This window comes from Leucopleurus acutus (genome assembly GCF_964270905.1).
Source record: "Leucopleurus acutus genome assembly, chromosome: 2".
In the NCBI taxonomy this organism is placed as follows: Eukaryota; Metazoa; Chordata; class Mammalia; order Artiodactyla; family Delphinidae; genus Leucopleurus; species Leucopleurus acutus.
Genome location: NC_139143.1, coordinates 84,185,430 through 84,209,099, shown reverse-complemented (window position 1 = coordinate 84,209,099; position 23,670 = coordinate 84,185,430). Strand labels below are relative to the sequence as shown.

At 38.6% G+C, this 23,670-nt stretch overlaps 2 protein-coding genes across 3 annotated transcripts in view; one reads left to right on the top strand and one right to left on the bottom strand.

Annotated features, from left to right (window-relative positions):
• The window catches only part of SNX27 (sorting nexin 27), a gene marked incomplete at its 5' end in the record, with an annotated part of 85,446 nt that overhangs the window by 42,220 nt on the left and 19,556 nt on the right, over window positions 1–23,670 (top strand). For both annotated transcript variants that reach the window (XM_082832374.1, XM_082832373.1), the window contains 5 exons: window positions 9,964–10,156; window positions 11,763–11,827; window positions 13,640–13,744; window positions 16,693–16,771; window positions 19,021–19,184. In XM_082832374.1, coding sequence (XP_082688500.1) covers window positions 9,964–10,156; window positions 11,763–11,827; window positions 13,640–13,744; window positions 16,693–16,771; window positions 19,021–19,184 — 606 coding nt within the window. The remainder of the gene's footprint in view (window positions 1–9,963; window positions 10,157–11,762; window positions 11,828–13,639; window positions 13,745–16,692; window positions 16,772–19,020; window positions 19,185–23,670) is intronic.
• Window positions 4,583–5,944, bottom strand: LOC309958696 (protein FAM117A-like; the record flags this gene model as incomplete). Its single annotated transcript, XM_082834805.1, is given in 3 exon segments — window positions 4,583–4,632; window positions 4,635–4,671; window positions 4,673–5,944. Coding segments are annotated over 3 exon segments (1,359 nt in total).

The window sequence follows — 23,670 nt, the reverse complement described above, 5'->3', positions numbered from 1 at the left end:
TGATTTCCTCCACTCTGTCTTCCAGTTTTCTGATCCATTCCTCTGTATCATCTAATCTCCTGTTGAATCCTTCTAGTGTATTTTTAATTTTAGTTATTGTATTTTTCATCTCGGTTTGGTTCTTCTTTATATTTTCTAACTCTTTGTTAGAAACTTCTAACTTCTCACTGTGTCCATCCAGTCTTCTCCAAAGTTCTTTGAACATTTTTATGATCATTACCTTGAACTCTATTGCATAAATTGCTTATCTCCATTTCACTTAGTTCTTCTTCTAGGGTTTTGTCTTGTTTCTTTGTTTGGAACATATTCCTCTATCGCCTCATTTTGCCAAATTCTGTGTTCTTATTTCTATGTATTTGGTAGGTTGGTATGTTTCCTGATCGTGGAGAAGTGGCCTTATGTAGGAAATGCCTATGGGCCAGCAGCATACTCCCCTCTGGTCACCAGACCTCTATGCTTTAGGGGTGCCATCTATGTGGGCTGCATGGGCCCTTCTGTTGTGTCAGGCTGACTACTGTGGGTGCCTTGGTAAGCATGGGTGGCCCCTGATCAGGTTGGTTGCCAGGCCTTGCCTAGTGCAGAAATTGCCAGTGACTGGTGGGTGGGGCCATGTCCTGGGAAGTTTCTGGGGCTGGTGTCAGCCTGCTGGTGAGTGGGGCCAGTTGCTGACTTCGCTGGCTGTGGGGCCCAGGGTTTCCCAGAGTTGATATTGACCCACTGGTAGGTGAGGCTGGATCCCTGGGCAGCTGGCCAATAAATATATGGAGAGGTGATGATCAGCATCATTACTAATCATGGAAATGTAAATTAGGACCATAGTGAGAAATCTTTTCATACCCATTCCACTGGCAAAAATTAAGAGGATCTTTTTATATTATTACTGAAAGGAGTAAAAATTGATGTAACTGCTTTAGCTTACAGTTTGGCATTATCTCCTTAGGTTGAATATTCACATACCTTATAACTCTGCAGTTCCTCTTGTAGGGTATACCCAGGAGAATCTCTTATATATGTACTACAGGGGACATATGCACAAATGTTCATAGCAGCATTGTTCATAATAGCCAAAACTAAGAAGTAGTAAAACCCAGAAACAACCTGAATACCCATCAACAGAACAGATTTTTGAAAAGCGAAAAAACAAAGTGTTGTATACAACGGAATAAACAACAAAGATATATAACGTTGTGGATGAGACTAAGTGAAAAAATAAGTCCCAAAAGGTCTCATTCTGCATGATAGCCTTTTCATAAAACTAAAATACCCTTCAAAAATTAAAATAAAAAATATAAGGATTACATATAAATGCAGGAAAAAACTATAAAAAGAAAAACAAGGGAATAACGAAACATGGTTGAGCATAATAATTTTGGGAGTTAGAGAAACAGGGAGATAGGGTGAAGGAGGCAGAGACTATATGGTTAGAAATGTTTTTGTCAAGGTCTTAGCTTTTAGTTTGCTTTTCACAATGTTAAAAATAACTAAATAGGGACTTTCGTGGTGGTCCAGTGGTTAAGACTCTGCACTTCCACTGTAGGTGGCACAGGTTCAATCCCTGGTTGGGGAACTAAGATCCCACATGATGTATGGCATGGTCAAAAAAATAAAAGTAAAATAAAAATAACCAAATTAAATATCCAAACAAAGAATTTGCCAAAATGAGACTGTGTTATGAACCAAGGATTGTGATTAATCCAGTTCTGTACACGGGAGGTCCAAATAAAGAAAATAGATACCATTTATGACCCACATTAGGGAAAACACATACACACACACACACACACATACACACTAAACCTAAGTTCTTTAGGATCATGTTGTTTCCTTTTGCTTTTTTTCTTTCCAAGAAGAAGCCTAAATACTTCAGTATTTGGGAAGAATCCCTTAGTTAAGGATCTCACACCTTTCACCCAGAAATCAGCTAAGAGTGCTGTATCTCCTTTTGCTATTATAAGCAGCTTATGAATAGCAAATAATGTGTCCTTTTGAAGATGAATTTTCAGCTAAAAACAAGATTAAATGGCAAGGGAGCATTGGAAACAATTTGTTGATCATAATGTACATTGAAGATTCATTCAGATCAATAGCATGGACTAGATCAGGGTCTATTTGACATTTGTAAGCAGAACTTGGGTGATGTTGTCATGGCCAAATTGTCATCATTCTTTTTTTCTAATCACTTTTGCATTGTATAAGGAGAGTCTCTTCTGTGTGTTCAGTAGCACAATTCCTGTTGGTTACTAGAGGTTTGAGAAAGTGAGGACATTTTAATATTCAGATCCTACATAGAATGAGATGTTACCATTTAAAAGCCTTAAGAAATCTGTAGGTGGGGATTAAGGAAGCAACAAAATAAAGATCTCTGATATCTGGAATTTTGGGTTTTGCTATTGAATACAGAGCCCAGATATTACTAGAAGTGCTTTCCCTTCAGTGGTTTGTGCTATTGTGAGAATTTATCAGTTACTGTCTTCTGGCATTCATTCCATAGAACTAATTCATGAGGATAAAGAGAGAAATGGCATGGTGTGGATTTTCAACATTTACATATTGAGAAATTTGGAAATTATTTCAAAGCTGAAGTTTGAAACTTTGACTTGCAGAATCCAGAGAGACAAAATTAGATCACTGATCAGAGATAAGTTGTACACTTTGCCCACTCGTAATTCATTCCTTTTCCCTTATTGGGGTCTAACTCAGCAAAGAGTATCTCAGGAGGGCTGTAACTTGTTACCCTTGGAAGCTGGCTTTGCAATCTGAACGTTCTAACTTTTTTTTTAATAGATCTTTATTGGAGTATAATTACTTCACAATACTGTGTTAGTTTCTGTTGCACACCAAAGTGAATCAGCCATATGCATACATATGTCCCCATATGCCCTCCCTCTTGAGCCACCCTTCCATCCTCCCTATCCCACCCTTCTAGGTCATCGCAAATCACCGAGCTGATCTCCCTGTGCTCCCTGTGCTGCTGCTTCCCATAACTGTTTTACATTTGGTAGTGTATATATGTTGATGCTAATCTCACTGCGCCCCAGCTTCCCCCTCCCACCCTGTGTCCTCAAGTCCATTCTCTATGTCTACATCTTTATTCCTGCCCTGCAACTAGGTTCATCAGTACCTTTTTTTTTTTTTTTTTTTAGATTCCATATATATGTGTTAGCATACGGTATTTGTTTTTCTCTTTCTGACTTACTTCACTCTGTATGACAGACTCTGGGTCCATCCACCTCACTACAAATAACTCAATTTCGTTTCTTTTTATGGCTAAGTAATATTCCATTGTATATATGTGCCACATCTTCTTTATCCATTCATCTGTCGATGGATGTTTAGGTTGCTTCCATGTGCTGGCTATTGTAAATAGTGCTGCAGTGAACATTGTGGTACATGTCTCTTTGAATTATGGTTTTCTCTGTGTATATGTCCAGTAGTGGGATTGCTGGGTCATATGGTAGTTCTATTTTTAGTTTTTTAAGGAACCTCCATACTGTTTTCCATAGTGGTTGTATCAATTTACATTCTCACCAACAGTGCAGGAGGGTTCCCTTTTCACCACACCCTTTCCAGCATTTATTGTTTCTAGATTTTTTGATGATAGCCATTCTGACTGGCATGAGGTGATACCTCATTGTAGTTTTTTTTTTCCCCTGGGAATACTTATTTGGTCTATTAACACCAAGATCTGCAAAAAACAAACAAAAAAACACAACTTCTAAACACAGGATAATAAAACTTGAACATTAACATTCTTCTTCGATTTTGTGTAAGCTCTGCAGTATGGAAAATATACAGACTTCAAACAGCTGCAAAAATAGTGTCTTTGGGGGAAAATAGAGTTTCTACATCGATACAAGAAAAATAGGCATTTTTCTAATCCAGCCCAGTCCTGGGGCAGGTGGAGGGTGGAGAGTCACCACTTGCCACCCGGAGGAATGCCAGTTCTCCCTCTCCCCTACTACCCACCTGGGGCTGGGCAGGCTGGGCTGCTGCTTAAGACAATCTTAGGGTGAAAGCGAGATGAAAATGCCACTTAGGAAAACGCTTGTTCCCCCTCTGCCAGCAGCTGGATTGGTCAAGTGTTATGGCCCTTTCGAGCTGCTTTGGTCAGCTCCTCCAATGAGAGGGAGGTAAGGGGATGGGACTGAGAGGATCGGGGAATCTATTCGGGTCTCCTCATCTGTGTCTGGGGAGGAGAGGTAAGGAAATCTGTGGTGTCCCCTCTCCTTTAATCATGGCCAGCTTGCTCCATGATAAAGACATGGGCCCCATACACTGTCCTTCGGACTCACACCCAGGGGTGGGGGACCCAAGACCTTCTGGTTGAGTTTTCCACCAAGTGAGGGGGTGACAAGAACACGGGTGTGACTTGTGAGCTGCCCAGCTTCTAGTGGAGGAGGCAGGTCCCCTCACATTCGAAGGGGCAGGGGTCCGTCGGAAAGAGGACCCAGGGCTTTGACACAATAAATGAAAGTGCTCAAAGGCCAGGAGGGAAGGGCTCCTTCATCCCCCATTTCAGGGGAGCTCGGGAGGGACCTGCCACCAAGGCTCTGGTCTCCATGGTGAAGTGGGGGTGGGGCCCTCAGACCACCAGGGAGCTCTGGAAAAGCGCAGGCTCTTCTGACGGTGGGGGCGCTGCCAAGACTCGAATGGCAGCGAGGAGGCCTTGGGGGGCCGCTGGAGCCTTCCGAGGCGGTGGCCTGGGGCTGGCCGGGGGAAGGGGGGACCCCGGGCTTGAGGGGCAGTTACGGAAGATGAAGCCCATGCTGGGGAAGAGGGGCTTCATCAAGCTGACGGGGCAGAAAGCCGAGCTGGCTGGGTTGAAATGGACTTTGTTCTTGTCAGGACAGGAAGTCAGGAAGGCCAGGTCAGGACCTGGGGACGTGGCCTCTTCAAACACCCGCAGTCTCTCACAGCCTTCCGGGGGTTCCCGTTTGAAGATGTAGCTGTGATTGGGCCGAGGGGAGTCGGCAAAGGCAAGGCCTGGAGATGGGCTGCCCTCTTCAAGGAAGGCTGGATGGCCTGGAGGGGAAGCTTTGTCACTGGGGATGGACGTCAGCTCCTCGGCTGCACCCTGGTGTTCCTCACGGCCCGTCTGGCCAGAAGGCTGGGGGGATGCCAGGGGCATGGAGGGAGAGCTGGCAAGGTTTCCAGGCTCCAGGAGGAGGAGGGGATGATCACAGCTGCCGCTCTGGAGGGGAGCTGGGGCTCGGTGTCCGTCAGGGATTTCAAGGATCCGCAGCAGCTCCTCCTCACCCTGCTCTTTCACAAACACCTCCTCCAGCTCTTGGTTGAGCCCTTCCAGGCTCCGGTGCAGGCAGGGGCTCAGTCGCAGGACAGAGGACCCTGAGGGGAAGCTGGGAGGGGACGCCCTCAGTGCTCCCCGCACAGCATGGTCCCCTTGGAGGGGGGAGCCCCGCTCCTTCTCTTTCCCACTGCGGCTAAGCTTTGTCCTCTGCAGCTGTTGCTTCAACTTGGTAATCTCTTTTCGGTGGTCTGTGCTGCCCCAGGACGCCGAGCGCTTGTGTGTACACGAGCTGGCCCGCTCACCTTCAAGCTCTTGCCAGGACAGGGGGGTCTGGGTGGCCTTGTCATTGGTACAGCAGGTGAAGGCCCCATCAGCATCTCGTGGCCACTGGCCCAGAAGGTAGGAGCTGAGAATGGTGTCCAGGGAGAATGTACGCCGGACCTGGGGTGGCTGAGGCCTACACACTGGCTTTTCTGGGGCCACGGAACACGGGACGCTGGCTGTGCGGCCACCCCCGTCCCGGCGCTGGTGCGGCTGCTGCAGCTGGAAAGGGACGGTGGCCCTGAGCGGCTGCAGCCCAGCCCGGGGGGAGCTGGCGGGGGCTGGGGGAGAGCAGCCCCGCCGGAGGCCTCCTGCCCCTCCGTTCCCTGGCCCCCAGGCACCTCCGCCTCTGCCGCCCACTGCGGCCCCTGCCATCGCCCGCCCGCCTGACTGCTGGCCTGCCTCGGCCCCACAGCGAGCCCCACACTCTCATTGTAGTTTTGATTTGCATTTCTCTAATAATTAGTGATGTTGAGCATCTTTTCATGTGCCTCTTGCCCATCTGTATGAATATTCTAACTTTTGAAGTTTTGTGGGATATGGTCAGTTGGAGAAGACAGTGACCAGTGATCATTAAATTCAGCGTGCTATCGCAAGCTTGACAAACATCATCTAATTCCATGTATGAGCCAGCCAGTCTGAGGGTTTACATTAAGGTGGAAAAATCCTAGAAGCACTGTCAGCCTGTGTATATCTTTAGTTCCTATTTGATAATCTTCCTTCAAGTCCAGAGAATATATATATTTTTTTTTTTCAGAGAATATATTTTTTGATGGATGTTTTCATTTGTAATGAGACCATGGTCGTTTCTCATGGATCATGGACATTCATGAGTTGATTCAGCAGGGAGTCAGTCATTTTCTTTGCAAATGAGTGTGTCCAAACCAGGGAAATGGATGCTAATGGATCTTGGTTAATTTTAAGGGCAAGTGAAGAACAAAGTAGTCTGTTGTGATCTCTTTTTGTATGTTTCTCATTTGCTAATAAGCACAGTTAACTTACAAACAGTTTGTGTTTCCATACGAATTGTAGAATTTTTTGTTCTAATTCTGTGAAGAATGCCATTGGTAGTTTGATAGGGATTGCATTGAATCTGTAGGTTGATTTGGGTAGTACAGTCGTTTTCACAATATTGATTCTTCCAATCCAAGAACATGGTATATTTCTCCATCTGTTTATGTCATCTTTGATTTCTTTCATCAGTGTTTTAGCCTGAGAAAACCATAATTCAAAAAGAGACATGTACCACAATGTTCATTGCAGCACTATTTATAATAGCCAGGACATGGAAGCAACCTAAATGTCCATCGACAGATGAATGATTAAAGAAGATGTGGCATATATATACAATGGAATATTACTCAGCCATAAAAAGAAATGAAATTGAATTATTTTTAGTGAGGTGGATGGACCTAGAGTCTCATACAGAGTGAAGTAAGAAAGAGAAAAACAAATACCGTATGCTAACACATATATATATATGGAATTCAAAAAAAAAAGAATGGTACTGATGAACCTAGTGACAGGGCAGGAATAAAGATGTAGACATGGAGAATGGACTTGAGGACACAGGGCGGAGGGGGAAGCTGGGGCGAAGTGAGATTAGCATCGACATATATACACTGAATGTAAAATAGTTATGGGAAGCAGCAGCATAGCACAGGGAGATCAGTTCAGTGCTTTGAGATGACCTAGAAATGTGGGATAGGGAGGATGGGAGGGAGGCTCAAGAGGGAGGGGATATGGGGGTATATGTATGCATATGACTGATTGACTTTGTTGTACAACAGAAACTAACAGTATTATGAAGCAGTTATCCTCCAATAAAGGTCTATTAAAAAAAAACAACAATGGTTTGGCTCTTTTGGAAGCCATTCCTACCTGCATTAAAGTATTACTGAACTGTCAGGCATCCTATTTATAGTTCTGTTCCCTTTGACTTCACATTTAAGTGGAAAGAGGTGGGTGGTGAGAGACTATTTGATGTTACTCTTCTCACCTTATAAGAAACTGAAATTTTAGGATTGAAATTGTCACAAAGGCCTCTCAAGTTGTAGGGTTCTTTCTACCCTAGGAAATGTTTTTCTAGACTTGCGATCACTCAAGTCATCATCATTGAGGAAATCCAGTCATAGTCTTTCTGTGTGTTATCAAAGACCTAGTCTACTCTTCCCTGGAAAAAGACATTGGGGAATACCTAATTCACCAATGCCACTAAGCTAGCTTTACCTCCCCTCCTTCCTTGTGTGAGGAACTCAGACTGATTTTTAACACCAGTAGGGTTGTAGACTTGCTTTTTAAGCAAAGGAATGATGATGTTCTTGAGAAATTTGAGAAGTTTAGTTTGAGAAGTAAGTATATAAGACCAGGTTGACTGAATAAGACTTTCTTGAGACTGCTTGCCCTTAAGAGAATGTGTGGTCTTGTCTGAGGGGAAGACTGTTTTCCTTTTAATGCTTTTGTACTTAAGAAGGAATACTTGGTAATATGTGTGATTCATTACAATCAGTTATAAATTTGAGTGATAATTATAAGAAGAAAACTCATTGATCAGGATCATACTCATCCCTGGACACTATTTGATAGTGGTTAGAGGCTTTGCTTTCAAGTAGGGGAGGGATCATAGGAGGACAGTTGTGAGAGAGGAGTTTTTAAATTATTGTTGCATTTAATTTATACTTCCTAAATCACAGAAGCATGGAAAAGATTCTTCCTGAGATTGAAGGAAGGGCTTTGGTGTATACATTCTCAGTGACTAAGTCTTTATTGATTTATTTATTAAATTGAAGTATCGTTGATTTACCGTATTGTGCTAATTACTGCTGCACAGCAAAGTGATTCAGTTATACATAAATATACTTTTTTTTGTATTCTTTTCCATTATGGTTTATCATAGGATATTGAATATAGTTCTCTGTGCTGTACAGTAGGACCTTGTTGTTTATCCATTCTGTGTATAAAAGCTTACATCTGCTAACCCCCACCTCCCACTCTATCCCTCCCCCAACCCCCTCCCCCTTGGCAACCACCAGTCTGTTCTCTATGCTCAGTGACTAAGTCTTGATTACATGAGTAGATGACCTATTTTGTGCACATTTAAATTTTTGAATGATTTTTGCTAAGCCAGTAAATGTGATTTGGGGCTAATTTTCCCATCTCTGCATAATTTGATATGTTCTGAGAATACAAAGTAACTTAGATTATTTGATGTTTTTGGATTATGCATCCCACCACTTTCCTTTATGAGGACACATATTTAAGAATTACACATACATACATTCATTTCTTCATCAAATATTTACTGAGTGCCTACTGTGTGCCAGGCCCTGTTCTAGAAGTTTGGCATGCATCTGTGAACAGTAGACAGAAATCTCTACCTATTTCTTTTTTATTTTTAAAATATTTATTTATTTATTTAGGCTGTGCTGGGTCTTAGTTGTGGCACGTGGGATCTTTGTTGTGGCATGCGGGATCTTTTAAGTTGTGGCATGCGGGATCTGTAAGTTGCGGCATGTGGGCTCATAGTTGCGGCGTGTGGGCTTCTTAGTTACGGTGTGCGGACTCCTTAGTTGTGGCGTGCGGACTCCTTATTTGTGGCATGCGGACTCTTAGTCATGGCATGTGAACTCTTAGTTGTGGCATGCATGCAGGATCTAGTTCCCCGACCAGGGATTGAATCCAGGGCCCCTGCATTGGGAGCTCGGAGTCTTACCCACTGGACCACCAGGGAAGTCCCTCTACCTATTTCTTTATGAGGATTATTAACTGTTTATATGAGGAGGTCCTTAGAGTACATTTATTCTTCAATTTTTTGTTAACCCTGTTTTAATGATGGAAGGGAGAAGAACAAAACTAGGAATATCTGACTTCAGGAAAGGAGTTTTTGCAAAAATGATCTATTTGGTAACAAAAATGTCACTATTGCTTACATCAATTTTAGATCTTGTCTTTGGAAGTGTGGTTCACACACAAATATTAGTCACATTGCTTTATAATCAATTCTAATTTTTTACATCTCTCTCCAAATTTGCCTGCTTGTTCATTCACTTTACTTACCACGTTGGCTTTGAATGATCTTTCACTTTCTGAAAATAAAATCTACCCTTAAAATCTGGTAATTGCCTCTGAAGATATTTAAAACAATGTGTTGGAGGTAATTGTAATATCAAAAATAAGATCATGGGCCCCCTGAAGGCAGTAGCCCTCTTTTGTACATATAATTTCAGGCATCTTTATTAAAAGTAAATCTTGTTTTACAGTGACCTTGAACATATATTCTCTGTTAAGTGTGTATCAAAATATACCTAACCGGTATCAATCTGAGCCTGACTGTAGGTGATTCTGTGATTTAATTTGCAGTAAGTAGGCTTTTTTTTGTTCTTCACCCTCACCAGGTATACAATGTTTACATGGCAGGGAGGCAGTTGTGTTCTAAGCGGTACCGGGAGTTTGCCATCCTACACCAGAACCTGAAGAGAGAGTTTGCCAACTTTACATTTCCCCGACTTCCAGGGAAGTGGCCATTCTCTTTATCAGAACAGCAATTAGATGCCCGACGTCGGGGGTTGGAAGAATATCTAGAAAAAGGTAAGCCAGCCTATTAAACTCTACTGTCTTGAGTAAAAATAGGGTCTAGGTATATATTGCAGCTCCTAAACTGCATAGCTAAGTTTCCTGAAACTCAACAGTGAAAGTAAATCAGGTTTTTGACTTAGGTGTTGAATGATCTGAGCTTTGAAGCCAAGAGTAAAATGTTCAGTACAGCAATTAATAGCCTATTATATTGACACGCCAAACACTTAACAACAACAGAAAAATGCATAATTATTTTTTGATGCATTAAGGACCTTTATTTATTTATAGGGTTATATTTTTGCACACAGCAAACATATACAGACTCAGCAACATGCTAAATTGATTTGGGAACTAGATGGGCAGTATTTAAGACATTTTTATGAAAGTGATTTTGGTTCACTGGCATGTCCTACTTGAAACTTCCTTATTCCTCTTACACGTGTCCATGGATAGGTTTGATGAGTTGTAGGTAAGCTAATGTTCCCTTTTTCTAAGTAGGTTATAGGTAGAAATATTAAAACTTATTTGTTATCTCAGGACCTCCAAACAATACATTAGGAGTCTTTGGATGTGGATGCTGAAACGTTTGTCTAGAAAGGCAGGGAGAAATGACACAGATCTGAATAAGATGGTTCAGTTTGTGGCTCAGAGAAGAGACCTTGTTTTGCTACGTTATAGAGTTACATAATTTGCTAGGCATGCAATAGGCTTTTCTTTAAAATACTAATTTAACAGAATAATGGTCTTATGTGGTATTTAATAATTCTGTGTCCTTGTAGAAGAACTAATTGACCTAGTTGAATTGTTTTTAAACTTTGGTAGAGAGCTTTATCCCTGAAGAAAAACCATTTCCCCCATAGAAGGTAGTTAAACTTCATCTATTTTTAGCTTTTCTCTAACATGGAATGGCCTCCTAACACAGCCTTTGGGAAATGAGAAAGAGTACAATTTTTTTTTAATAAAATGAAGTAAAATCAGCAGTGTAATCTATTATCCTCAGGAGAATGTTAGGAAATTAACTCTCTTAGATTTAGATGATTACCTACCTACCTGCCTGTTTTCTTTTCCTTCTTTCTCCCTTTCTCTCTCTTTTTTTTAGTTGTAGTTGTTTTGAAGTTAAAGTTAGTGAGGTGAGAAGATGAGAAGATGTGCTCAGCTTAATACTTGATTACCTACCCATTTTTTTCCAAAGTGGCTTTAAATGCTTATGATTCTCTTACTGGCCTGCTCCTAGGCCAAATAGATATTTTTCTTTGTATTTTAATTTTGTGTTTATTCCTAATTGACCTTACCCTTGCTCTATTGTCTAGCTTATTAATAGTTAACACAAGACAGCAAAGTTAGATTTACTGAACTTTTATTTCTCTTTTACAGGTAACTTCCTTTGTCTATGTTTAATATTTTTAATAAGCTACATCTTTGTACGTCCTATTATTCCTCTGTTCTGGTTCATATTTATATAAATGTTTGTTGTGCCGTAAAATATCATGTGTCAGGGATGGCATACTACCTCAGCACTGCCTGCTAATGATGATTTATACTTAAACCTTGATATGTTCTTGACTTTATATTCTTGATTTTAGGGCCTCATGCCAGATTCTGTCTTTGTTTTCTATAGTGTGCTCAATACGAGTCATTGGTGAGAGTGACATCATGCAGGAATTCTTATCAGAATCAGATGAGGTAGGTGAATACCCACTATAGTGACTATTTACCTCTTGGCTCCTTGTGGGGGAAAATAAATTAAAGATATCGATGATGGATTGAATTGCCATAAATTCTCTAAATGACTGTTTTTTCAACTTCCTTTTGTTATGTGTCCTGCTTATCCTTCAAGACCTAGTGCTAGGTCCACCTTCTCTTTGAAGCCTCCCCTGATATTCAAGGGATACACATTGATTTTTCATTCCACCAAGAACTTCCGCAGTCAGTACACATAATTATCACCTTGTTGCTATCTCAGTCTCTAATTTTTTTTTTTTTTTTTTTTTTTTTTGCGATACGCGGGCCTCTCACTGTTGTGGCCTCTCCCGTTGCGGAGCACAGGCTCCGGATGTGCAGGCTCAGTGGCCGTGTCTCACGGGCCTAGCTGCTCCGTGGCATGTGGGATCTTCCCGGACCGGGGCACGAACCTGTGTCCCCTGTATCGGCAGGCGGACTCTCAACCACTGCGCCACCAGGGAAGCCCTCTAATTTTTTATACATATAGTCAGATGATCCCTTTATAATTTTACTTTACTAGATCATGAGCTACCTGTAGGTAAGAGCTAAATCTTTTTTTTTCAGCTTTTTGAATATAATTGTCAAATATGAATTGTATATATTAAGGTGTACAACTTGATGTTTTGATATCTGTATACATTGTGAAATGATCACCATAATCAAGTTAACTAACCTATCCATCATCTCATTACCATTTCCTCCTCCCTTTTCTCTTCTTTCCTTCCTTCCTTTCTTCACTTCAGATCTACCCCCTTAGCAAATTTCAAATATAGAATATAGTATTATTAACTATGATCACCACGCTGTACATTAGATCTTCAGAACAAGAGCTAAATCTTGAACATCTTTATATTCCCAGTGCCTTACCACAATGTCAGGCATTTTGTAGGTGCTTAATAAATATTAATTAAATAGAAGAATGACTATGTAATGCTGCTGTATTAAATAGTGTGTCATCCACTAATTATTTTATATGTATATGTTTTATTTCCCCAGCTAGATTATAAGTTTCTTGCAGACAAGGGCTTTTATAACAAAGTAATGCTTAGGATGGTTTTAGGCAATGAATAGTAGTTTTTTTAAAGTGGTAAATGAAGATGGACTTGTTTCTAAATAGTTGTTTCTCTGTAATAAAAATTACAAGGTCACAAATTTGTTAGAAGAATGTGTTAATTTTCAAAAGCAGTAAGAGAGAAAGACTTCTTTTGAATTAAGGAGGATAAGAATTGTTTACTCTTTGCTAGAAGAAAATTGGACATCAGACTAACTCAGATTCCTGAGTTTCATCAATTTTTCCTTTCAAAGGTGTCATGATTATTTCAGGGTTCAGAAAGGAACTTAGGATACCTCTTGAGCCAACCTAGCATGCCTAACCATTTAAAACCAGAGAATATTTGTTGAAACTACTGCTTTTGGTTGTTTTCTTTTCTCATTTGTGAGTTCTGAATGTTTGAAAGTAAGCCAAAAATCTTACCTGTGTTTGACCTACACTGATTCACACAAGTTTTCTGTTTTGAGATATGAACACGTTGGGTTCAACATATTTCTTTCCTCCCTCTTCATCTTAAAGGTTAACTTCTGCTGCAGCCTAAAGTCAGCTTTATGACTTGAAATGTATTGACTTATGTCTTTTTTCCCCTTTTCATTGGAACTCACTTTCTTTCTATCACAAGTTTAGGTTGTTTAGCTAGCATGTTGCAAGGAGAATGAGGATATACTGGGTCATAAATTCTTTTTTTTTTTTAATTAATTCTTTTTCTGCCTTTTCCCCAGAACTACAATGGTGTGTCTGACGTAGAGCTGAGAGTAGCATTACCAGATGGAACAACAGTTACAGTCAGGGTTAAAAAGAACAGTACTACAGACCAAGTATATCAGGTAAATTAAACTTGAACAAGTAGGCTTGACATTGGTTGGTTTAAAACTAAGAAAGATAGATTAAATGAGTTAACACATATAAGGAGCTTGGAGTATCTGGCATGTAATAAATTTATTAAATGTTAGCTGCTGCTGTTGATGTTATGATGATTAACATGGAAGTACTTTGTCCTCCTTGAAAGAAAGATACAATAAATATCCCCAGGTTGTAATGGTTGTGATTAGCACCCCCTCTTTTTAATTGTAAAAGACTTTCTAATGTATGTGAAAATAGAATAGTACAGTGAAACTCCATGTACTCATCACTCATATTTAATAATCCTCAAGATTTTGCCACATTTGTGTTATATATCCTTTTTTCCTTTTCCTTTGTTTAAATATTTTAAAGCAAATTCCATGTTTTTCGACCTGTGTATATTTCAGTATACATCTCTAAAAAATATGGATGTTCCTCTTACATAATCACAAAGCCATTATCAAACCTAAAAAATTAACTACTTCCATGGTATTAACTAATAATAAATCCATAGTCAAGTTTTCCCAATTGTCTAAAAATGATTTTTAACAGTTGATTTGTTATAATTTGGATCTAAACAAGGTCCTTATGTCCTTAAAAAACATTTGGTTTTTATGTTTGTTTTAATATAGAGCAGTCTGCCTTCCCTTCCCTTCCCCAACTTTTTTCCCTTATGTTATTGTTTTATTGCAGAAATTGGGTCTGTGTCCTGTGGAATGTCCCACATTCTGAATTTATTTGTTTGCTTCTTTTGTCTATTTGTGTCATTTAATATGTCTTTCTGTCTACTTATATTTTCTATAAATGGAATTTTTCTCTAGAGGCTTGATTAGATTCAGGTTCAGCTTTTTGATGAGAGTACTTCATAATCGGTGCTATATACTTCATATTGCTTCTCAACTGGAGGAACACAATATCTGGTTATCCACTTTTAGTGATTAATCAGTAGGTTTACATGGTAATAACCTGATGTCTCCATTGTTAAGTTCTTCACTGATCTTTTATTCAATAAGTGTATCACTGATGATTACTGTCCTAACCAGTGATTTCATTAAGGGTTGCAAAATGCTGATTTTCCAATTTTCTCATTTCTTCACATTTATTAACTAGAATTCTTCTGTAAAGAACTTTCCCTTATCAACTGAGGCTATTTAGTATCCTGAAATACAGTTTATAGGAAAAGGGGGATAAATATTTAATTCTTCCCTTTTATTGCCAGTTTTTTGCATAAAGGATCAATGCCCTAGCTGATTCCAGTGATGTCCAATGAGATAATTATTTTTTTAGTGTCATGTGGCTTTTTAGATACTCAGTATGATTTAATCAAGAACATATATTCTTTTTGGTGCTCACATTGTTCTGTCTTTGGTCAGTGGAATCTCCTTCACGTCTGCTCCTGTATTTTTGTGGTGCAACCCATTTGTTTATGATAGCATCCTTGCTTTTTGGTAGAACAAGATGCTCTGGGCTCATCTTTGTATATTTCCTATACTAGATCTTGAATGAGTCATTTCCCCAAGGAGTCTTTCCTTTCAGTGAGGAATGATATTTAAAGATCATGATCCGGGTGCTGGGTATAATTGTTTCTTTTAGGCCTTTTCATTGGTCTTTAATCCTGATTTGATCAAGATTTTCAGGGAGACTAGTGGGTTTCTGGATATTAGTACTTATTTCTCCTTTGTGGCAAACAAAAACTTTACCCCCCAAATATTTACTGTATACCATGGCAAAGGATATATACAGGATCTGAGGTATTTCAGAAATTATAAAATGGTGGATTGATTGCAAGGAAAACATTAATTTTATATAGCTTATTGATGTTTTGTTTCATTTTCAATACTTCTCTAGCAAGGCCTAACTTTTTCTTTCACTTCTCTCCTCACCCTGTTACTGAGACTTCTAGCTATAAGCCATTTCCAAACCTTGAGAAGATTTCAGTTTCTATCTAGTGCAGTATAGAATGGTAACTTAGAACACTTACAGTCTCCAGTTTCCGCCTCACATCAGGGATGAACCTAGGTCTGATATGTGAGTAGATACAGGAAGAAGGGTATCATATTTGGTTTACTGAGACACTAATACTCAATAATTTTCTCTTGTTTAATTAACACCTTATTTATACATTTTGGGATTGATCTTGAAAAGGAATTTTGGTACTACTAGTTTGTGTTTTTTGCTTTGTGTTTTCTTGTTGTTATTTGTATGTAATTTCAATTTTCCTTTATTTGCATATGGAGTCTTTCAATTTCTTTTTATTTATCATGTTGGGACCTTAGTTCCTAGAGAGAAGGACTGATACTTGTTTAAAATGTCTCTGTTGTCCCAACATTTTGCTATTTTCACATGGATAAGGATGATGATAATTCTTAGGATATAGAGGTCCCCAGCATGAGACGTGGATCATCTGAAAAGTAAACAAGAATAATTTGTGAAGTATGAGCAAAATTGATAAACAATGTTTTAAGCTCAAGAACCAAAGATATAGATCTTGTATGTTAACAGCCTGTATATTAAATGTAGGCTGAATGTGTGAGACTAGATATTTAAGAATTTATTTTCTTTTTAAAATCTGTCCTTATGTAGCACATTTTTTGTAAGTGCTATTCTAAAAGATCCTCATGATATGAAGTCCTATTTCAGAGAGCAAAGCTGATATTTAAGGAGAGACTGTTATTAGCTTTAATTGGAGGGGAGAAACTCATATTTAGAGATCATAGCTGTTTGGATCAAATAAAGGTATTTTTCTCTTTTATTTCATGCATATGTATTCATACATACAAAAAAGAGTAGCTGTGGACCATGAATTTAGTTTCTATGAAACCAAGATGGCAAAACCCTTCTCTTCTCCCTGCTCCTCATGCATATACCTGTCTTCCCACAGCACTGTCTGATTTTGTTTTCCTGAAACTAATCTATCCTGTTTACACTTTAGGCTATTGCAGCAAAGGTTGGCATGGACAGTACGACAGTGAATTACTTTGCCTTATTTGAAGTGATCAATCATTCCTTTGGTAAGTGCCAGTAACTAATATTACGTTTTGTTTGAGGATATTTTATCCTAATACTAAGAAACTGAAGCTCCCAAAAGCTGTCAAATTGAAACTGTTTGCCTAGAGAAGAAGATCTTGAAGACAAGGGGCAATCCCACTAATTAGGACTGTTTCTAACAAGCAGACAGGACAAATCCCATTAAGCATAATCCCACTAAGGCTAGATACCTGATCACCCCTTTTTCCTCTGTTGGCAGTATCAGTTACTTACACCCAGCACTGAATCAGACACTTTCATGAGATTTTTAAAAATCAGAGTTCAAAATTAATATATTCCAATGAAACAGCCTTAAAAAGAGGGGATTTTCTACTTAGCCACAGCTTGTTTTAGCGTACTTTATGGTTTTTGTAGATTTTTAAGAATAGCTTTTTGTTTTCAGGAGTTAGAAAGAAATATGTTGATTAAAAGCCTTTGCTTTTTAAAAAAAGTAATTAGTTTATTTATTTTTGGCTGTGTTGGGTCTTTGTTGCTGCGTGTGGGCTTTCTCTAGTTGTGGCGAGTGGGGGCTACTCTTCGTTGCAGTGCGTGGGCTTCTCATTGCGGTGGCTTCTCGTTGTGGAGCATGAGCTCTAGGCGGGCAGGCTTCAGTAGTTGTGGCACGCGGGCTCAGTACTTGTGGCTCTTGGACTCTAGAGTGCACGCTCAGTAGTTGTGGTGCGCAGGCTCAGTTACTCCGTGGCATGTGGGATCTTCCTGGACCAGGGCTCGAACCCATGTCCCCTTCATTGGCAGGTGGATTCTTAACCACCACTCCACCAGAGAAGTCCTGCAAACCACTTTTGACACGTTTGATCAGTCACAGCACCTTCTCCGTACATTGCACAAATCTGTTTTTGCGTTTCAGTTGTGCTTTTACCTTTCTTGAAATAATAAAGCATAATATGCCGAAAATGTTGCTTTTTTCTTCCATCTTCAATATTAAAATGGCTATATAAAAATTCACCAATTTTGATAAGTTTTTTTAAATGCATGCTGATATGATAGCTGTCACAATACAATCTGTTTCGAATGAAGTTAAAGACAACTAAGCATTACTGGAGCCATTTTATGGAAAAGACCGAACGAACTTTTTGGCCAACCCGGTGTTTAAGTTTGTGTAAACAGATATCCTCTTCCTAGGAAGTTTTATTGCACTGTGACAGAGATTTTCTCTTATATATTCTTTTATAAAAGCTAGAGATAGTTGCACTGAGACCACAAAGGGGAGGAAGTTGGAAGGCTTGCTTTAAATGACAGATTTCCTACGGTTTATGGGTCTTTTCCACATCATATATGTACAGGGCTAAGGCCAGAAACAACAGATAATATTGACTGATCAGAACTTCCTCATCCCGGAAAGGGAGAGAGTTTGGTAGATTTGAGTCGCCTTGCCATCCCAGGTCAAGGTAGAACAACTTTGATTCCCCCTAAAGCAGCTATCTCCCAATTGTTTATTGTCTTCCCAAATCTCTACAGTCTAACTAGGCAGATATAAATATTACAAAGGATTGCTAAGGATCCAGGACACTTGGATTCTAATCTTACCTTCTTCTCTAAGCTTTAGTTAACAAATAAAATGGGAAATATTAAATCTGTCTTTTGCTCTGTTATAAAGCCAAGTAAACATCAAGAGAAGAAAACTCCGCCTTTTTAAAGAAAAACAATATAGAAATTAAAAGTGGTAGTGTTTTATACTGCTTGAGCATTGTTAGGAAGAGGAAGTAAGGCTACCCAGAAGTCACTTTTCTTTGGTAAATGTCTTAGACTTGTGGGGGGATGTGGAGAGCCTTTCAGCTCTTAACAATAAAAGCTGTTCATTGAGAACTGCCACATGAGAGACTCTGAATGCACCATAACTGGGTAAGAGGGGGAGGCTTGCTTTAAAGATGTTCAGTGGACATTGCTTAACTTAACTCAATTATGGATCAGATTTTTTAACTGACTTTGGAGTAGGTGATGTCTGCAAAGTCAGCATGTTAACTGAAAGGCATGTCATTCAGGTGAAAGATTTCAGTTAGCTTGAGGCTCAGTTGGCCAGTCATATTAGAAGGTGTAGATTTGGCTAGGCAAATTGATATTTTGTGGTCCCAAGGCAGAGCTCCTGGATGGAACTAAGCTGATGTGCTGGTTAATGATAACCTCCATTCTTGTCTGCTTTACACAGTTCATACTAGGGAGATGCCTTGTATATCTTCTCACTCTAGCTTTCTTTGCTTTGTCTTCTCTTTAGTACGTAAGCTGGCACCTAATGAATTTCCTCATAAACTCTACGTCCAGAATTACACATCAGCTGTGCCAGGCACCTGCCTAACCATTCGAAAGTGGCTTTTTACGACAGAAGAAGAAATCCTCTTAAATGACAATGACCTTGCTGTTACCTACTTCTTTCATCAGGTGGGTGAACTGATCTCCCTCGAAAGGCCTGATTTCTTTTTCTGTTTGTATGTAGTGGTCATTTGCCAATACAGTGTGAATCCTTGAGTAAGCTGTTTTGTCTCCTGGATCTTAGTTAAATTTGTAAAATGTTCTGTCCCATTTTGACAAAAGATAAGTTTAAGAAGGTGGGGGGACTTCCCTGGTGGTGCACTGGTTAAGAATCCGCCTGCCAGTGCAGGGGACACGGGTCCGAGCCCTGGTCCAAGAAGATCCCACGTGCTGCAGAGCAGCTAAGCCAGTGCACCACAACTACTGAGCCTGTGTTCTAGAGCCCACAAGCCACAACTACTGAGCCTGTGTGCCACAACTACTGAAGCCCACACGCCTAGAGCCTGTGCTCCGCAACAAGAGAGGCCATCGTGATGAGAAGCCCTCACACTGCATTGAAGAGTAGCACCCACTCACTGCAACTAAAGAAAGCCGGTGCACAGCAATGAAGAACCAACGCAGCCAAAAATAAATAAATAAAGCCATTAAAAAAAAAAAGTTTAATAAGGGGATATCCTGGAGTTCAAAATGTATTTATTATTATTTTTTAAAGCAATAACAAATGAACATTACGGGGCTATGTTCTTTTTCAAAAAATTTTTCATCACAATTATACATACATAGAGCTTAAAGTATCAAATAGTTCTACACAGGTTATTATGAAAAATATTAGTTATTCCCACTTCTTTTCCTCTCATAGGCAACCATTTCATCTCTTTTAGCTTGTTTTTTGTTTTATTTCATCTTTTTAAAAAATTTTATTGACGTATAGTTTATTCATAATGTTGTGTTAATTTCTGGTGTACAGCAGAGTGATTCAGTTATACATATATATTCTTTTTCATAGTCTTTTTCATTACGGTTTATTACAAGATATTGAATATAGTTCCCTGTGCTACATAGTAGGTCCTTGTTGGTTATCTATTTTATATATAGTAGTGTGTACCTGCTAATCCTAAACTCTTAGTTTATCCCTCCCCCAGCCTGTTTCCCCTTTGGTAACCATGAAGTTTGTTTTTTATGTCTGTGAGTCTGTTTCTGTTTTGTAAAGAAGTTCATTTGTGTCATATTTTAGATCCCACATATAAATGATATCATATGATATTTGTCTTTCTCTGTCTGACTTCACTCAGTATGATAATCTCTAGCTCCATCCATGTTGCTGCAAGTGGCATTGTTTCATTCTTTTTTATGGTTGAGTAATATTCCATTGTGTGTGTGTGTGTGTGTGTGTGTGTGTGTGTGTGTGTGTGTGTGTGTGAGAGAGTGTGTGTATATACACACACATACCACATCTTCTTTATCCATTCATCTGTCCACGGACATTTAGGTTGCTTCCATGACTTGGCTATTGTAAATAGTGCTGCTATGAACATTGGGGCGCGTGTATCTTTTCAAATTAGAGTTTTCTTCAGATGTATGCCCGAGAGTGGGATTGCTGGGTAGTATGGTAATTCTATTTTTAGTTTTCTGAGGAACCTCCATACTGTTTTCCATAGTGGCTACCCCAACTTACATTCCCACAAACAGGTATAGGAGGGTTCCCTTTTCTCCACACCCTCTCCAGCATTTGTTATTTGTAGATTTTTTTAACGATGGCCATTCTGATTGGTGTTAAGTGGTATCTTACTGTAGTTTTGATTTGTATTTCTCTAATAATTAGCGATGTTGAGCATCTTTCCATGTGCCTATTGGCCATCTGTATGTCTTCTTGGGAGAAATGGCTGTTTAGATCTTCTGCCCATTTTTTGATTGGGTTGTTTATTTTTTTGTTATTGAGTTGTATGAGCTGCTTGTATATTTTGGAAATTAAGCCCTTGTCAGTAGCATGGTTTGCAGATATTTTCTCCCAGTATGTAGGTTGTCTTTTTGTTTTGTTTATGGCTTCCTTTGCTGTGCAAAAGCTTAAAAGTTTGATTAGCTCCCATTTGTTTATTTTTGCTTTTATTTCTATTGCCTTGGGGAGACTGACCTAAGAACACATTGCTACAGTTTATGTCTGAGAATGTTTTGACTATGTTCTCTTCTAGGAGTTTTATTGTATCATGTCTTATATTTAAGTCTTTAAGCCATTTTGAGTTTATTTTTGTGCATGGTGTAAGGGAGTGTTCTAGCTTCATTGATTTGCACACGGCTGTCCAGCTATCCCAACACCACTTGCTAAAGAGACTATCTTTTCTCCACTGTATATTCTTGCCTCCTTTTCAAAGATTAAGTGACCATAGGTGTGTGGGTTTATTTCTGGGCTCTCTATTCTGTTCCATTGATCCATATATCTGTTTTTGTGCCAGTACCACACTGTTTTGATTACTGTAGCTTTGTAGTATTGTCCAAAGTCTAGGAAGATTATGCCTCCAGCTTTGTCATTTTTCCTTTTGGATTTCTTTGGCAATTCTGGGTCTTTTATGGTTCCATATAAATTTTAGGATTATTTATTCTGGTTCTGTGAAAAATGTCATGGGTAATTTGATAAGGATCACATTAAATCTGTAGATAGCTTTGGGTAGTATGGCCTTTTTAACAATATTAATTCTTCCAATCCAAGAATATAGGATATCTATTTCATTTTATATTTACTTCCATACCTCTATTATAATTTGATTATATTACTCCTACTTGATGTTTCCTATTCAAGCAATATTGCTTAATTACCTGCTATTGAAGATGGGACTTTAGCTCCATTTCCTCCCCCACTCCACTACATATTCATACCTTTTCATCTGTCCTATCTTCTTACTATAGTCAAATTACAATATTTGTTAGATTAATATTCAGTGTTTATACTGCTGTGACTGTAAATAATGAATTTAGCAGAGCCATATAGAGAATACTATCCTTACTTTTTACTTTCTTTTAAACATTTTGTTTTAAAATTATTTTGAAAATAATTAACCCATTTATAACACTTTATAAAGTATCCCATTACAATTCTAATTGGGTTTTTGTTAAATTTATAGTTTAACTGAAGAAGAGTCACTATTTTTATTAAATGTGGTATTCCCAACTAAATGTGTGATGTTTCTGTTTTATTCATCTCATCTTTTGTTTCCCCAAATAAAGTTTCTGTTTTATTCATCTCATCTTGTTTCCCCAAATAAAGTTCTGTCATTTTATGTTTCACATATGCCCCTTTAAATTATTCCCAAGTATTTTATATTTTTATTACAATTATGAATGGGATATTTTTTCTTTGTATTGTTGGAACAGAGTAATTATTTACCAGGAGTCAATATCTGGTTCAAGTACAAGCTCTCCATTGGGTAAATCCTTAACATAGCTTTGCTGAGATCTGTTTTATGATCTATTAAAGGGTAATAGTAGTACCTCACATTTTTTAAATCAGTGTCAAAATTTAAACAAAGCAGAGCTTGTGAAATTACTTTTTGAATTATAAAACTGTAAAGCAAAAATAAAATATTTAGGTATATAGAAAGAAAAGCTGTTATTTTTGTAGCAGTATCTCATATGCAACAACTTTTCTGAACTCTTCTGTTTCTTCAAACAATTTTTTAAACAGCTTTATTGAGGTATAATTGACATACAATAAACTGAACATATTTAAAATTTATAATTTAATACGGTTTTTTTTACCCCCTTAACCATTTTAAAATGTACAGTTCAGTAGTGTTAAATATATTCACATTATTGTCAGTTGAATCTCAGAAATTTTTCATCTTGCAAAACTAAAACTCTACCCATTAAACAACTCATTTCCCCCTCCCCTACCTCTGGCAACTACCATTCTACACTCTGTGAATTTGACTACTTTAGGTATCTCATGTAAGTAGAATCATACGTTATTTTTCTTTTTGTGACTTGCTTATTTCATTTAGCATAATGCCCTTAAGGCTTTTTCGTGTTGTAGCATATGACAGGATTTCCTTCCTTATTAAGGCTGAATAATTATATTTCATTGTACATGTATATCACATTTTGTTTATTCATCTGTGGATGGACATTTAGGTTGCTTCCACCTCTTGGCTGTTATGAATAATGCTGTCACGAACATGGTTATGTAAATATCTCTTCAAACTTCTGCTTTTAATATACCCAGAATTGGGATTGCTGGATCATATGGTAATTCTATTTTTAATTTTTTGAGGAAATCGCCACACTGTTTTCCATAGCAGCTGTACCATTTTACATTCCCAGCAGTGCACAACAGCTCAAATGATTTTTTTGATTGACTAGGTAAACAGTTGTGCCTTTTGGAAAATAATACTAAATTTTTTCCCTCACTTAATTTTAGTTATTTTTTTGTATCATATGTTGATGTTGGGAATATCTCATGCATCTCGTCAATTCTAAGATGCCATCAGTTGTAAGATGCACTAGTATTTTATGTACTGCCAAGAGAAAAAAGCTACCAATTAAACAACACACGTTGATTATAAGATGCATCCCAATTTTAGGAACAATAAAATGTGAAAAAATGTGCACCTTAGAATTGATGAAA